Source organism: Tachyglossus aculeatus, chromosome 21 (genome assembly GCF_015852505.1).
Source record: "Tachyglossus aculeatus isolate mTacAcu1 chromosome 21, mTacAcu1.pri, whole genome shotgun sequence".
Taxonomy (NCBI): Eukaryota; Metazoa; Chordata; class Mammalia; order Monotremata; family Tachyglossidae; genus Tachyglossus; species Tachyglossus aculeatus.
In genome coordinates, this window is record NC_052086.1 from 16,004,795 (window position 1) to 16,022,637 (window position 17,843).

A 17,843-nucleotide genomic window follows, 5' to 3' on the forward strand; every position below is an offset into this window, starting at 1 on the left:
GATTACCTTGTGTCTATCCCAGTGCTTAGAACAGTCATTGGCACATGGTAAGTGCTTAGCAAATACCATAATAATAATAATAACTGATAATAATAATTATTATTGTTGTAATTAATAATAATAATAAGCCCATAGATTGATTGGTTGATTCTCATCCCGAGAAGCAGCGTGGCTCAGTGGAAAGAGCCTGGGCTTTGGAGTCAGAGGTCATGGGTTCAAATCCAGCTCAGCCACTTGTCAGCTGTGTGACTTTGGGCAAGTCACTTAACTTCTCTGGGCCTCAGTTACCTTATCTGGAAAATGGGGATTAAGACTGTGAGCCCCCCGTGGGACAACCTGATCACTTTGCAACCTCCCCAACTCTTAGAACAGTACTTTGCCCATAGTATTATTATTAGTATTATTGTTATTATTGGTTACTAGAGAAGCAGCGTGGCTCAGTGGCATCTCATTTTGGTCACTTCATAAGTATTTCTGAAATCGTAAAGCTAAAACCATCTAAAGAAGGAGCAGCAGCGGCATGGCTCGGTGGAAAGAGCCCGGGCTTGGGTTCATGGGTTCAAATCCGGGCTTCGCTGCTTGTCAGCTGTGTGACTTTGGGCAAGTCACTTCACTTAATCCCAGCTCGTGGGTTCAAATCCTAACTAAGCCAATTGCCAGCTGTGTGACTTTGGGCAAGTCACTTCACTTCTCTGTGCCTCAGTTCCCTCATCTGGAAAACGGGGATTAAGGCTGTAAGCCCCCCGTGGGACAACCTGATCACCCTGTAACCTCCCCAGCGCTTAGAACAATGCTTTGCACATAGCAAGCGCTTAACAAATGCCATCATTATTATTATTCTTTGGGCCTCAGTTCCCTCATCTGTAAAATGGGGATGAAGACTGTGTGCCCCACGTGGGACAACTGGATCACCTTGTATCCTCCCCGGAGCTTAGAACAGTGCTTTGCACATAGTAAGCGCTTAACAAATGCTATTATTATTATTACTATTACTACAAAAAACACAGACAGCTAGCCAGCAGGGGGCGGCCTTACATCATCATCATCATCATCAATCGTATTGAGCGCTTCCTGTGTGCAGAGCACTGTACTAAGCGCTTGGGAAGTACAAGTTGGCAACATATAGAGACAGTCCCTACCCAACAGTGGGCTCACAGTCTAAAAGGGGGAGACAGAGAACAAAACCAAACATACTAACAAAATAAAATAAATAGAATAGATATGTACAAGTAAAATAAATAGAATAATAAATATGTACAAACATATTTACCCCACCCATCCTCTCTGAACGCTCCCCCACCCCACCGGCCATGGACACAGCTGACCTTGGCCCCTTCATGCCCAGCCTGGGGGCTCAGACAAGTGAGTCCCATTCCCCTTCTTCCCCAGGGCCCTTGTCTTCTTCTAGACTGTGAGCCCACCGTTGGGTAGGGACTGTCTCTATAAGTTGCCAACTTGTACTTCCCAAGCGCTTAGTACAGTGCTCTACACACAGTAAGCGCTCAATAAATACGATTGATTGATTGATTCAGACACCTAAACCACACAGGGCAGATAATAATAATAATGGCATTTATTAAGCACTTCCCATGTGCAAAGCACTGTTCTAAGAGCTGCGATGAGAACCACCTATTCCTAGAGGTCTTAACAATAATAATAATAATATTCATTCATTCATTCAATCGTATTGAGCGCTTACCGCGTGCAGAGCACTGTACTAAGCCCTTGGGAAGTCCAAGTTGGATAGAGACGGTCACTACCCTACAGCGGGCTCACAGTCTAGAAGGGGGAGACAGAGAACAAAACAAAACATATTAACAAAATAAAATAAATAGAATAAATATGTACAAATTAAATAGAGTAATAAATAAATACATACATATATACATATATACAGGAGCTGTGGGGAGGGGAAGGAGGTAAGGTCGGGGAGATGGAGAGGGGAAGGAGGGGGAGAGGAAGGAGGGGGCTTAGTCTGGGAAGGCCTCCTGGAGGAGGTGATTTGTTCAATATATGTATATATGCTTGTACATATTTTTTACTCTATTTATTTATTTATTTTACTTGTACATATCTATTCTATTTATTTTATTTTGTTAGTATGTTTGGTTTTGTTCTCTATCTCCCCCATTTAGACTGTGAGCCCACTGTTGGGTAGGGACTGTCTCTATATGTTGCCAACTTGTACTTCCCAAGCGCTTCGTACAGTGCTCTGTACACAGTAAGCGCTCAATAAATACAATTGATTGATTGATTGATTGATTAGGCCTGCCCAGACCATTGCTGTCAGGACCCTTGTGATCCAGAGGGATCGTGCCTCAGTGGAAAGAGCCCGGGCTTTGGAGTCAGTGGTCATGGGTTCAAATCCCGGTTCCACCAATTGTCAGCTGTGTGACTTTGGGCAAGTCACTTCACTTCTCTGGGCCTCAGTTCCCTCATCTGTAAAATGGGGGTGAAGACTGTGAGCCCCCACATGGGACAACCTGATAACCTTGAAGCCTCCCCAGTGCTTAGAACAGTGCTTTGCACATAGTAAGTGCTTAATAATTGTCATTATTATTATTATATTATTATTAATAATAATAATCAACCATATTTATTGAGCACTTACTGGGTGCAGAGCACTAAACTAAGTTCTTGGGAGAGTACAATATAATAGGCCCATTGTTGGGTAGGGACCGTCTCTATATGTTGCCAACTTGTACTTCCCAAGTGCTTAGTACAGTGCTCTGCACACAGTAAGCGCTCAATAAATATGACTGAATGAATGAATGAACAATTTAACAGACACATTCCCTGCCCACTATGAGATTGCATTATTATTATTATATTTTCTAAGTACTTATTATGTGCCAAGCACTTTTCTGAACACTGGGGTAGATACAAGTTAAGCAGGTCCCACGTGGGGCTCAGAGTCTGAGAAGGAAGGAGAACAAGTATTAAGGCTCCATTTTGCAGGTGAGGTACCTGAGACACAGTTAAGTGAAGTGACTGGCCCAAAGTCACACATCAGGCCACAGGCAGAGCCAGCATTAGAACCCAGGTCCTCCGATTCCCAGGCCCGGATTCGAGAAGCAGCATGGCTCAGTGGAAAGAGCCCGGGCTTTGGAGTCAGAAGTCATGGGTTCAAATGCCGGCTCCGCCAACTGTCAGCTGTGTGACTTTGGGCAAGTCACTTCACTTCTCTGTGCCTCTCTGGAAAATGGAGATTAAAACTGTGAACCCCCTGTGGGACAACCTGATCACCTTGTAACCTCCCCAGCGCTTAGAACAGGGCTTTGCACATAGTAAGCGCTTAACAAATGCCATCGTTATCATTATTATTATTATTATTATAGGCCACTCTACTCCTCGAGGAAAGGGGTAAGCTTGGGCTGTCTATCCAAGAAAGATTTCCAGGAACTCTCAGGAGTTGTACAACATGTGGCCAGGCAAGCTGCCAAAGGGTAAATCCACAGAACAACAACAATAGATTGGTCGGCCGATTTGGGAGACGGGAGTCCATAAGGGTTCATCTGCTGCTGCTTCTCCTGCTGCCCACCTCCCTGGAATAAGCATCCCCAAGTGCTGAGTAAACTCCTTCATGGTTGACCTTAGAACAGTGAGAGGCACATAGTAACCGCTTAACAAATATTATTATTATTATTATTGATCTTTGAACTTTCTGCACAGTAGGAAAACACACCCACAAGCCATGGCTCCTGCTCTCACTCTTCCCTGAGAAAATGGCCATTAGAAGCCCAAGCCAAGGGATAGCCGTAATTTGGGGGGCATAAAAAGGGAAAGGGGGTAGAACCTCCAGAGGTGGGGGGTTCTAAAAAGCAGGGCCAAAGGACAGGAAAGAAAATTAAAAGACAGTGACGGTCCCTCTGCACATCTGCCAAGCTAGCTCTCTTCCTACAAAGCCCTACTGAGAGCTCACCTCCTCCAGGAGGCCTTCCCACACTGAGCCCCCTTTTTCCTCTCCTCCTCCCCATCCCCCCCGCCCTACCTCCTTCCCCTCCCCACAGCACCTGTATATATGTTTGTACAGATTTATTACTCTATTTCACTTGGACATACTTACTATTCTATTTATTTTGTTAATGATGTGCATCAGAGAAGCAGCGTGGCTCAGTGGAAAGAGTGCGGACTTTGGAGTCAGAGGTCATGGGTTGAAATCCCAGCTCCGCCAATTGTCAGCTGTGTGACTTTGGGCAAGTCCCTTAACTTCTCTGTGCCTCAGTTCTCTCATCTGTAAAATGGGGATTAAGACTATGAGCCCCACGTGGAACAACCTGATCACCTTGTAACCTCCCCAGCGCTTAGAACAGTGCTTTGCACATAGTAAGCGCTTAATAAATGCCATTATTATTATTATTATCTAGCTTTATTTCTATTTATTCTGATGACTTGACACCCATCCACATGTTTTTGTTTTGTTGTCTGTCTCCCCCTTCTAGACTGTGAGCCTGTTGTCGGGTAGGGACCGTCTCTAGAGGTTGCCAACTTGTACTTCCCAAGCACTTAGTACGGTGCTCTGCACACAGTAAGCGCTCAGTAAATACGATTGATTGAATGAATGAATGAATGAATGAGCCCTGGCCTGGGAGTCAGAGGACTTGGGGTTCTAATCCCAGCTCTGCCTGTTGCCTGCTCCAAGACCTTGGGAGAAACACTCACTTTTGCGTGCCTCGGTTACCCAAATCTGCAAAATGGGGGTTCAATCCTCTTCTTTCCAATTTAAACTGAGTAGCAACATGGCCTCATGGATAGGACACGGGCCTGAGAGTCGGAGGACCTGAGAGCTAAGCCTGGCTTGTCTGCTGTATGACCTTGGGCAAGTCACTTAGCTTCTCTGGGCCTCACTTCTCTCATCTACAAAATGGGGATTAAAACAGTAAGCCCCATGGGGGACATTGACTATGGGCAACCTGATTAGCTTGTATCAACCCCAGCGCTTGGTACAGTGCCTGGCACACAGTATGCAAGCCCTACTTAGACTTTGAGACCCATGTAGGACAGGGCCTTTGTCTGACCTAATTAATTTGTACCTAACCCTGTGCTTAGAACAGTTTGATACATAGTAAGCACTTAACAAATACCATAAAACAAACAAAAACTAAAAACAACACCCGTGAGCCCCGTGTAGGTTAGGGACTATATGTCCAACCTGATAAACTTATGTCCACCCCAGCACTTGACGCACAGTAAGCTCTAAATAAATACCATAAAAAAAGGAAACAAAAACTGACACAGAAGCAGAAGCTATAAAGTCAGGCACTGAACACAAAGCCAGCTTCCTGAATTTGACTGTCTGGCTGGTGATACTTCATCAGATGTCCAGCCTGCCCATAACTTGGAAACAATTGCAGCCTGAGAGATCTGTGGGAAGAGGAACTATAGTTTTTTGGTCACAAATCCAGTAAGATGATTCACTCAATTGTATTTATTGAGCGCTTACTGTGTGCAGAGCACTGTAAGAGGAGGTGAGAGATGAGTCTCTCTAGGTTTAGGTAAGGACTAGTGAGATGGTGCAGCTGTGAGGAGTTAGCCAAGTTAAATATTAATGAAATATTAGCATTCTGTGGTCGACTGTGTGACTTTGGGCAAGTCACAACTTCTCTGTGCCTCAGTTACTTCATCTGAGATGAGTGAGGAGGGGAGTTATAGGTTTTGGTCACAAACTTGAGCCCACTGTTGGGTAGGGACTGTCTCTATATGTTGCCAATTTGTACTTCCCAAGCGCTTAGTACAGTGCTCTGCACACAGTAAGCGCTCAATAAATACGATTGATGATGAAATCCAAACAGGTGATAAGAAATAAGAGATGAGCCTCTCTTGGTTTAGGTAACAATAATAATTATGGTATTTGTTAAGCACTTACTATGTGCCAAGCACTGTTCTAAGCACTGAGGGAGATACAAGGTGATCAGGTTGTCCCACGTGGGGCTCACAGTCTTAATCCCCATTTTACAGATGAGGTAACAGGCACAGAGAAGTTAAGTGACTTGCCCAAAGTCACCCAGCTGATAAGTGGCAGGGTCAGGATTAGAACCCACGACCTCTGACTCCCAAACCCGTACTCTTTTCACTAAGCCACCCTGCTTCTCCTAGGTAAGGCCTAGTGAGATAGGGCAGCTGTGAAGTTTAATATTGATTAAATATTAGCATTCCGTTGGCAGTCACTTGTCTGCTGTGTGACCTTGGGCAAGTCATAACTTCTCTGTGCCTCTGTTGCTTCTGTTACCTCATCTGAGATGTGTGGGGAGGGGAGTTATAAGTTTTTGGTCACAAATCCAATCAGGAGATAAAAGATGAGATAAGCGATGAGTCTCTCTTGGTTTAGGTAAGGCCTAGTGAGATAGTGCAGCTGGGAGGAGTTAGCCAAGTTTAATGTTAATGAAATATTAGCATTCCATTAGCAGTCGCTTGTCTGCTGTGTGACCTTGGACAAGTCACTTACCTTCCCTGGGCCTCAGTTACCTCATCTGAGCTGTGTGGGGAAGGGAGCTATAGGTTTTTGGTCACAAATCCAATCAGATGATAAGAGATGAGATAAGAGATGAGAATCCTTTGGTTTGGGTAAGGCCTAGTGAGATAGCACAGCTGTTAATCAAATATTAGCATCCATTAGCAATTACTTGTCTGCTGTGTGACCTTCTGTAAATCACTTAACTTCTTTGTGCCTCAGTTACCTCATCTGAGCTGTGTGGGGAAGGGAGCTATGGGTTTTTGGTCACAAATCCAATCAGATGATAAGAGATGAGATAAAAGATGAGAATCTTTTGGTTTGGGTAAGGCCTAGTGAGATAGCGTGGCTGTTAATCAAATATTAGCATCATTAGCAATTACTTGTCTGCTGTGTGACCTTGGGTAAATCACTTCTTCGTGCCTCAATTACCTCATCTGTAAAATGGGGATTAAGACTGTGAGTCCTATGTGGGACATAGACTGTGTCCAACCTGATCAGCTTGTATCTACTCCAGTGTTTACTACAGGGTATGGCACATAGTAAGCGCTTAAATACCTTTTTTTTAAAAAAAAAAGCTACTTTATTAAGAAAATGGACTACATTAGGGGAGATAAATTGCAACAGTACATTCATGTGAGTGTGTACCCAAAGGTAGGTGAGGCAGCCTGTGTCTTTGAAGCCAAGCGTCCACGTGGACACCGCCGGTCTTATTGAATTTCCTTCCCATTAAGTTAGCACCTGCAGGGTGAAGCATTGGCAGGTTCATTCATTCAATCGTATTTATTGAGCGCTTAATGTGTGCAGAGCACTGTACTAAGAGGCTTGGGAAGTACAAATTGGCAACAAGGTTCCAGTCACACCCTTGAACCCGGGATGTGAGAAGAAAAAAAACTGGATTATAATTAGGCAAGCAGCGTGGCTCAGTAGAAAGAGTGCGGGCTTTGGAGTCAGACGTCATGGGTTCAAATCCCAGCTCTGCCAATTGTCAGCTGTGTGACCTTTGGGCAAGTCACTTAACTTCTCTGTGCCTCAGTTACCTCATCTGTAAAAATGAGGATTCAGACTGTGAATCCCCAGAAGAGTCCTCAAAAATTGAAAAAAGGAAAAAGGCAGAAATCAGGTGTGACTGGAAGACCCTCTAATTCACCATCAGCTTGCCCCGGCCAACACAACATTTGTTTATTGTTGTATTGTATTTTCCCAAGTGCTTAGTACAGTGCTCTGTACACAGTATCTGCTCAATAAATGCCAGTGATTGATTGATTGGATGTGTCCACTGTTCTATCCTACTCTCCCAAGTGATTAGTACAGTGCTCTGCACACAGTAAGTGCTCAATAATAATAGTAATAAATATGTACAAACATATCTACATATATACAGGTGCTGTGGGGAAGGGAAGGAGGTAAGACGGGGAGGGTGGAGGGGGGGAGAGGAAGGAGGGGGCTCAGTCTGGGAAGGCCTCCTGGAGGAGGTGAGCTCTCAGTAGGGCCTTGAAGGGAGGTATGTGTGGTAGCAGTTTGGATGGAGAGAAAAGGGTGGATTTTAGCAAAGTTGTGAAAGTGGGACTGACAGAATTTAGTGACCTTGGGCAAGTCACTTTACTTTTCTGTGCCTCAGTTTCTTCATCTGTAAAAATGAAAATTAAATCCTCCTCCCTTCTACCTAGACAGTGAGCCCCTTGTGGGACAAAGTGATAACTATCATTCATTCATTTGTTTTTATCAAGTGCTTACTGTTCGCAGAGCACTTACTAGCAGCACTTAGAACAGTGCTTTGCACATAGTAAGCGCTCAATAAATGCCATCATTATTATTATTATTATTACTAAGCGCTTGGGAGAGTACCATACAACAATAAACAGACACCTTCCCTGCCCACAATGAGTTTATGTAACCCATTGCTTAGAACACTGTTTGGCACATAATAAGCATTTAACAAGTACCACAATTACTATTAAAGGCCTGGTAAACCTTTCCCCAAGGATTTATCAATAACCTTGGAACTTTTTCTCCCAGGAGCCCAAAACACTTCAGAAACATGATCCTGGTTCATCTTAAGCGCTTAGTATAGTGCTCTGCACACAGTAAGCAATAAATAAATATGGTCGAATGAATGAATCTTCACAATATCTCTATGGAAGGAGGTGAGCAGTGCACTGTACTGGACACTTGGGTGACCCAACAGAAGCTCCAAGCATATTCCCTGCCTACAAGGAACTTATACTCCAACAAGGGAGACAGGAATAGGAATATTCACAGAAAAAGCAATCAGACAGACCTCTGACTCCCAAGTCCATGCTTTTTCCACTGCTGCTTCTCACAATGAATGAATGATTCATTCATTCAAGTTGTTGCCAACTTGTAATAATAATAATGGCATTTATTAAGCGCTTACTATGTGCAAAGCACTGTTCTAAGCGCTGGGGAGGTTACCAGGTGATCAGGTTGTCCCACGGGGGGCTCACAGTCTTAAGCCCCATTTTACAGATGAGGTAACTGAGGCACAGAGAAGTTAAGTGACTTGCCCAAAGTCACACAGCTGACAATTGGCAGAGCCTGGATTTGAACCCGTGACCTCTGACTCCAAAACCCGTGCTCTTTCCACTGAGCCACGCTGCTTCTCCTAATAATGATAGCATTTATCAAGCGCTATGTGCAAAGCACTGTTCTAAGCGCTGGGGAGGTTACAAGGTGATCAGGTTGTCCCACGGGGGGCTCACAGTCATAATCCCCATTTTACAGATGAGGTAACTGAGGCCCAGAGAAGTTAAGTGACTTGCCCAAAGTCACACAGCTGGCAATTGGCAGAGTCGGGATTTGAACCCATGACCTCCTACTCCAAAGCCCAGGCTCTTTACACTGAGCCACACTGCTTCCCCAATGTACTTCCCAAGTGCTTAGCACAGTGTTCAGCACACAGTAAGCACTCAATAAATACGATTGAATAAATATGATTGAATGAATGGATGAATAGTATTGACTCTCTCAAGCGCTTAGTAATAAGCGCTCAATAAATTCATTGATTGACTGATTGACCACTTATCCTGCTTCCCCAGTAGCTCAGTGTTTCATAGCTCCCGTCCCTAAAATAATCTTCCAGGAAATCAGTAATAATAACGATAATTGTGGTACATTTTAAGTGCTTATTATGTGCCAAATACTGTCCTAAGCACCAGGGTAGGTGCTTAGGACAGTATTACCTCATCTTACCTCCTTCCCTTCCCCACAGCAACTGTATATATGTATATATGTTTGTACATATTTATTACTCTATTTATTTTACTTGTACATATCTATTCTATTTATTTTATTAATATGTTTGGTTTTGTTCTCTGTCTCCCCCTTTTAGACTGTGAGCCCACTGTTGGGTAGGGACTGTCTCTAGATGTTGCCAACTTGTACTTCCCAAGCGCTTAGTACAGTGCTCTGCACACAGTAAGCACTCAATAAATACGATTGATTGATTGATTGGTAGACACAAGTCGATCAGGTTGGACAGGGTCCCTGTCCCACATGGGCTCACACTCTCCCCATTCTACAGATGAGGTATCTGAGGCCCAGAGAAGTGAAGCGACTTATCCAAGGTCACACAGCAGCAGACGCATGGTAGAGGCCGGATTAGAACCCAGGTCCTCCTGACTCCCGGGCTCATGCTCTCCCCACTAGAACGAGCTACTTTCAGGTTAAACACACGTGTGGAAACCCCAAGGAACTCTTACCCATATCCCCACGGCCACATTCAAGGCAAAATAGACGACGATGACAACGATGTCGGCCACATGGAAAGGGGGTTGAGGCACGGAGGCTCCGTCGGTAGAGTTGTCTGCCATGACCCTTTCCTCCTCTTCGGCTGAGTCCGGAATGAGTCCTGCAGAGGGGCAGCCGTCGCCGGACCATGAGCCGGACAGCCTCGCGCAATAGGAATTGATCATTAAACCAACCGGCAACACATTTCCACCCTGGATCTCACCTCGGCAGGCCCGGATTGCTTCAAAGTACAACTGAAGATCCCCTTCTCTCTGCTGAATCCCAGGAACAAGGGCAGCAGGGTCGGGGTAGGGGCAGACCCAAACCCCCTGGGAGCAACGATTTGCCATCTGGAGAGCTGTCGCCCCTGTGGGGCAAGGGGGACTCCTCAGCCACCCACTAATAATAATGATGGTATTCGTTAAGCACTTGCTATGTGCCGAGCACTGTTCTAAGCACTGGGGTAGATACAAGGTGATCAGGTTGTGCCACGTGGGGTTCACAGTCTTCCTCCCCATTTTCCAGATGAGGGAACTGAGGCCCAGAGAAGTGAATTGACTTGCCCAAAGTCACCCAGCTGACAAGAGGTGGAGCCGGCATTCGAACCCATGACCTCTGACTCCCAAGCCCATTCTCTTTCTACTAAGCCACGCTCCTGCTCCCCGGCTGAAGCTGAAGGGGAAGTGACCGAGGCTGTAAGCTCTTTATAATAATAATAATGATGACATTTGTTAAGCGCTTACTATGTGCAAAGCACTGGTCTAAGCGCTGGGGGGATACAAGGTGATCAGGTTGTCCCACGTGGGGCTCACAGTCTTCATCCCCATTTTACAGGTGAGGGAACTGAGGCTCAGAGAACTTAATCAATCAATCAATCAATCGTATTTATTGAGCGCTTACTATGTGCAGAGCACTGTACTAAGCGCTTGGGAAGTACAAATTGGCATCACATAGAGACAGTCCCTACCCAACAGTGGGCTCACAGTCTAAAAGGGGGAGACAGAGAACAAAACCAAACATACTAACAAAATAAAATAAATAGAATAGATATGTACAAGTAAAATAAATAGAGTAATAAATATGTACAAACATATATACATAGTGTGGCTTAGTGGATAGAGCACAGGCCTGCGAGTCGGAAGGACCAGGGTTCTAATCCTGGCTCTGCCATCTGTCTGCTCTGTGACCTTGGGAAGTCTCAACTTCTCTGGGCTTCAGTTACCTCATCTGTAAAATGGGGAATGAGAGTGAGAGCCTCATGTGGAACGGGGACCGTGTCCAACGTGATTCTCTTGTATCTACCCCGGCTCTTAGAAAAGCTTAAGTACCATGATTATTATTGTTATTATAAATCAATCAATCAATCAATTGTATTTATTGAGCACTTACTGTGTGCAGAGCACTGTACTAAGCGCTTGGGAAGTACAAGTTGGCAACACATAGAGACAGTCCCTACCCAACAGTGGGCTCACAGTCTAAAAGACTGTGGGGATATAAACGGGGATATAAATCCCCATTTTACAGATGAGCTAAGGCACAGAGAGGTGAAGCACCTTGCCCAAGCTCACACAGCACATAAGTGGCAGAGCGGGGATTAGAACCCAGGTCCTCTGACTCCTGGGCTCGTGCTCTTTCCACTAGACCACAGTATTTGTGGAAATTGTGGAATTGTACATATTTATATGTGGAATTATGTGGAATTATACATATTTATTACTCTATTTATTTATTTATTTATTTTGTACATATCTATTCTATTTATTTTACTTTGTTAGTATGTTTGGTTTTGTTCTCTGTCTCCCCCTTTTAGACTGTGAGCCCACTGTTGGGTAGGGACTGTCTCTATATGTTGCCAATTTGTACTTCCCAAGCGCTTAGTACAGTGTTCTGCACATAGTAAGCACTCAATAAATACGATTGATGATGATGATGATGATTTATCAGAGTTTCACAGATGAAGCTCAGTGGGACAACTTTTGCTTGCCTGGTTGTTCTTGTCACCGTTTATCCTGGGATCCTTAGCTGCCTTGGACTAGCCCGAGACTCTAACCCACAGGGTTTCGTGGCAGTAGAAGTGACAATATTATTTATTAAGCATAATATTAATTAGACACAGCAGCCTCTGTGCTTCATGAGGCTCCTCCAGAGAGAGGAAATACCTTTCAGGTCAATCTCAGAGAGCCCCTCAGCTGCCTCTGTCATTTATTCATATTTACTGAGCGCTGCGTGAACAAGTACCATGATTATTATTATTATTAATCCCCATTTTACAGATGAGCTAAAGCACAGAGAGGTGAAGCAACTTGCCCAAGCTCACACAGCACATAAGTGGCAGAGCTGGGATTAGAACCCAGGTCCTCTGACTCCTGGGCCCGTGCTCTGAACTCAGCGCTTGGGAGGATAAAATACAACAACAGACACATTCTCTGCCCACAAATGAGCATACAGTCTAGAGGCGGGGAGACAGACATTAATTCAAAAGGGTTCTTCAGGGGGTCAGAAGTAAAACTGGAAAATTCTCCATCTGGGTACCCATGAAACCGTGAACTTGGTTTAATTTTATCCGGTTCCTTGCATATATTCTCCAAATTAAATTATAAAAAACCCTCCTCAAGTGCCAATAGTCAGCATGGTAGGGGAATGAAGGGGTCCAGGGTTCAGGTTAATGGTCCTTCTTGCCCCTGCCCTCTTCTGGGGGCAATCAATCAATCAATCGTATTTATTGAGCGCTTACTGTGTGCAAAGCACTGTACTAAGCGCTTGGGAAGTACAAGTTGGCAACATATAGAGACAGTCCCTACCCAACAGTGGGCTCACAGTCTAGAAGGGGCAGGCACCTCATTAACACCATGGTCTAGTCGATAGAGCACGAGCCTAGGAGTCATGGGTCATGGGTTCTAATCCCAGCTCTGCCATTCATTCATTCAATCAATCATATTTATTGAGCGCTTACTGTGTACACAGCCCTGTACTAAGCGCTTGGGGAGTACAAGTCAGCAACATATAGAGGTGGTCCCAACCCAACAGTGGGCTCACTGCCACTTGTCTGCTCTGTGGCCTTGGGTAAGTCACTTCAGCTTTCTGTGCCTCAGTTACCTCATCTGTAAAATAGGGATTAAGACAGCGCGGGACAGGGACTGCGTCCAACCCGATTCGCTTGTATCCACCCCAGGGCTTAGTAGAGTGCCTGACCCATAGTAAGCGCTTAACAAATATACTAATCATCATTATTGTTATTATTATTATACCCATGGAAACCACCAATGGCTCCAGCTGGCCCACCCACCCACAGTCAATTCTTGGGCGGTGAAATGACCTGGGAATCCTCTCATTTTGCAGAAACTTCAAGTCACAGAAGTTTCTCTTAAAGGACCAAAAACCCAACTTCTGGGAGTGGAGTCAATTTAGCCAGCAGAGCCAGCCTGTGGTCCAGGGTCTGTCGATCACTGAAGATATCCAGTTTCAGAAGATGATTTCTAGAATGCCTGGTCTTCCTAATCTAAGAATGGAAAATTTGGATCAAACTTGCGTACACAAGAATCAGTAAATTCCACTTCCGCATCTGCTGAGCACTTATTAGCCAATTTCATTTTTCTTTTTAGGGCTCAGTTATTCATTTTCATTCTATTTCACCTTGGACTCAGGTTACCCTACCCTCTTTCTCATTCTAATCTTCCCCCAATTAAAGCATCACAACAACCTAGACCAAGCATTCACTGCTCTCCCAAATGGAAGATTTTTTCCAAACCTTTCTTAACATCACTCCATTAGAGTTTAATCTCCGGTCAAACTTGCTGCTTTTAATGTGTCAGGGCAGTGTTTATAGTAACACTGCTAAACCGCACAGTCATCTACTTCTAGTAAACTATAACCTGGAGGTGAAGTGTTAAAAGATTTACTCCTTAAATAGGAAAGATTTCAGTGCAAGGGAAAAACCCCCAAGGTAAAATTGACACCAACATTCCACCCCCTCTAAAAGAAAAATTGCATTGGAGGTGGCAATTTAGCATTCCTAATTGCTAAATTCTTTGAAATCATTTGCATTAGTGATTTTTCTAAGGCCCCCAAAAAGCAGGTCTTTAATATTAGTCTCACTTTCTATTCTCCAGGGGGTAAAAAGAAAACTAAAGATGGTCAAGTAGAATTTCCATCAACTCCTCTCCTTGCTCACTCTGAAAGGGGAAGCAGCCTGTCATAGGTGGAAAGAACACGGGCCTGTTAATCCCAGCTCCACCACTTAACTGCTGTGTGATTTGGGCAAGTCCCTTCACTTCTGTGCCCTCATCTGCAAAATGGGGATTCAATAATTGTTCTCCCACCTAAACGGCAAGCCCCATATGGGACCTGATTATCCTGTATCTAATAATAATAATTATTATGGTACTTAAGTACCTACTATAATGACGGCATTTGTTAAGCACTTAATATATGCAAAGCACTGTTCTAAGTGCTGGGAGGGATACAAGGTGAATGTGTCAAGCACAGTTCTAAGCACTGCGGTAGATACAAGTTAATCACGTTGGACACAGTCCTTGTCCCATAAGGGGCTCAGTCACAATCCCAATTTTACAGATGAGGTAACTGAGGCCCAGAGAAGTGAAGTGACTTCTATTTATAATAATTATTATTATGGCATTTGTTAAGTGCTTACTATGTGTGAAGCACTGTTCTAAGCACTGGGGTAGATACAAGGTAATCAGGTTGTCCCACTTGGTGTTTGAATCCCCATTTGACAGATGAGGTAACTGAGGCCCAGAGAAGTGAAGTGGCCTGCCCGAGGTCACACAGTAGAAAAGTGGCAGAACCGGGATTAGAACCCATGTCCTCTGACTACCAAGCCCATGCTCTTTCCACTAAGCCAGCTGCAGACACGTGCCGGAGCTGGGATTAGAACCCAGATCCTTCTGACTCCCAAGCCTGCTCTATCCACTAAATCATGCTGCTTTCCCAGCACTTAGTACAGTGTTTGGCATAAAGTAAGCACTTATACAATGGGATTGTAGACCCTCATTAAAAAAAAAAACAAAAAAAAAATCATTGTGGTTCTACAGAGCACTTTAATTTTCCAACAGCGCACGTGCCCAACTCCCAGAAGTGAATCCTGGGCTATTTCCACCTTGGTTGTTAGCAATGATGACATTCATTAAGCACTTACTATGTTCAAAGCACTGTTCTAAGCACTGGGGAGGTTACAAGGTGATCAGGTTGTCCCACAGGGGGCTCCCAGTCTTCATCCCCATTTTACAGATGAGGGAACTGAGGCACAGAGAAGTTAAGTGGCTTGCCCAAAGTCCCACAGCTGACAATTGGCAGAGCCGGATTTTGAACCCATGACCTCTGACTCCAAAGCCCGGGCTTTTTCCACTGAGCCACGCTGGCTGTTGCTCCACTGCTGCACCACAGATTTGTAAGCTGGTCCTCTAGACTGTAAGCTCGTTGAGGGCAGGGAACGTCTGTGATATTGTATTCTCCCAGGCACTTAGTACAGTGCTCTGCACACAGTAAATGCTCAACTGATTGACTGATTGGGACCCGGCCACAGGTCTGCAGCCCGCACAAGGCTCCACGGTCCCATTTCACTTGAGACTTCATGGTGAAGGCAGTGGAAGCAGCTGGACAATAATAATAATAATAATGGCATTTATTAAGTGCTTACTATGTGCAAAGCACTGTTCTAAGCACTGGGGAGGTTACAAGGTAATCAGGTTGTCCTATGGGGGGCTCACAGTCTTCATCCCCATTTTACAGATGAGGGAACTGAGGCACAGAGAAGGAGGGGGCTGGATGCAGTATCAAAAACAGGGACTTTTCCAACACAGAAAATAACTCCTTTTTACACCATCAATATGTTTTTCTAAAGCAAATGTGCATAGAGACCACCCCCAGTCCTCCCTTAGTGCCCACCTCAGTTCATTCAATTCAATCGCATTTATTGAGCACTTGCTGTGTGCAGAGCACTGTACTAAGCGCTTGGGAAGTACAAGTCGGCAACATATAGAGACGGTCCCTATCCAACAAGGGGCTCACTATTAATAATAATAACGGTATTTGTTAAGCGCTTGCTATGTGCCAAGCACTGTTCTAGATACAAGGTAATCAGGTTGTCCCAAGTGGAGCTCACAGTCTTAATCCCCATTGTATAGATGAGGTAATTTAGGCATAGAGAAGTAAAGTGACTTACCCAAGGTCACATTGCAAACAAGTGGCAGAGCTGGGATTAGAACCCATGCTGTTCTCACTCCCAAGCCTGTGCTCCATCCACTCACTACCCACATCTATCTGGCGTGAGAACACTAGAGAATTCCTAGTTGAAAAGCCCTAGCAGGTAATGTCGATCTCCCCCTCTAGACTGTAAGATACCTGTGGACAGGGAGCAAATCTACCAATTCTACTGTACTCTCCCTAGTGCTTAGTAGGGTGTTCTGCACACAGGAAGCGATCAGTAAATACCACTTGATATTCATGATTTATTACCAACTTTCCTCAAGGTGGGCCTTGTTTCAGACACTGTTACTGCCTTAAGTAATAATAATGACAATAATAATAATGATGGTATTTGTTAAGCGCTTACTATGTGCCAAGTACTGTTCTAAGTGCTGGGGGAGATACAAAGTAATCAGGTTGTCCCGCATGGGGCTCACTGTCAATCCTCATTTTACAGATGAGGGAACTGAGGCCCAGAGACTTGCCCAAAGTCACACAGCTCACAAGTGGTGGGGCCGCGATTAGAACCCATGACCTCCAACTCCCAAGCCCGGGCTCTTTCCACTGAGCCACGCCGCTTCTAACGTCTTGACAAGTTCCAAAACTGATTCAAACACAAAACACCATAGGACTTTCAACGTCATTGTGGCTCCAGTTAGAAGCTTCTAGACATACACCACAACGCTAGCTCCCAGCGAGCAAACCATTTCCACAACCTTTAAACCGAGGCTAGCATCAGGGCTAGCAGGTGGACCAACTCAAAAGCCCAGGCCCTTCCCCTAGGGCCACTAGTCAATCGCGCTCCTTGTCCTCCCACAAGAGATCACTGTGGGCAGGGAATGTGTCCATTATATTGCTGTGTTGTACTTTCCCAAGTGCTTAGTACAGTGCTCTGCACACAGTAAGTGCTCAACATGACTGATTGATTAGATGTAAATCACAGAGTGTGGTGTACGGGAAAAAAAATGGATCATTCGACTGTCCTCTTTGCGCAACTTGCTGCATAAAGGATAATTTCCTCGATGCCTTTGGGCGACAGGAGGAGGATTTCAATTTGAACGCCGTAACAAATGATAAGCATTTCTGGGTCGAGTTTCATATTTTATCACAAAGCTAACGATCTCGACTGGGTTCCAGGCCAAGCGATTAATAAGATGTTCCTAGCTTCGATTTCTCACCAAGTGAACCACAAGAGGGGCAGACAGCAAGGAGAAAGTGGAAACTGACTGCACGCGAAAGAGAAGAGAGGACTAACACTTTCCACATAAACAAACCAAGTACCTGAATATGGGCCAGACAAGTGAGTGAACGATTCCGAAGGGTGGAGAAGTAATATAAATGCCCATGGAAGAAACAGCTTTGCTCGGTAAGGCTTCAAATTTCCATGTCCTTTACTCGAGTAGAACGCATGATCAGAAATGGAAATACGGAAAAACAC

At 44.7% G+C, this 17,843-nt stretch overlaps 1 protein-coding gene across 2 annotated transcripts in view; it reads right to left on the minus strand.

Annotated features, from left to right (window-relative positions):
- SLC5A10 (solute carrier family 5 member 10) overlaps positions 1-10,314 on the minus strand; it is a 166,462-nt gene extending 156,148 nt beyond the window's left edge. For both annotated transcript variants that reach the window (XM_038763169.1, XM_038763168.1), the window contains exon 1: positions 10,174-10,314. In XM_038763169.1, coding sequence (XP_038619097.1) covers positions 10,174-10,284 — 111 coding nt within the window. In that variant the 5' untranslated portion in view covers positions 10,285-10,314. The remainder of the gene's footprint in view (positions 1-10,173) is intronic.
- Positions 10,315-17,843: the final 7,529 nt, after the last annotated feature.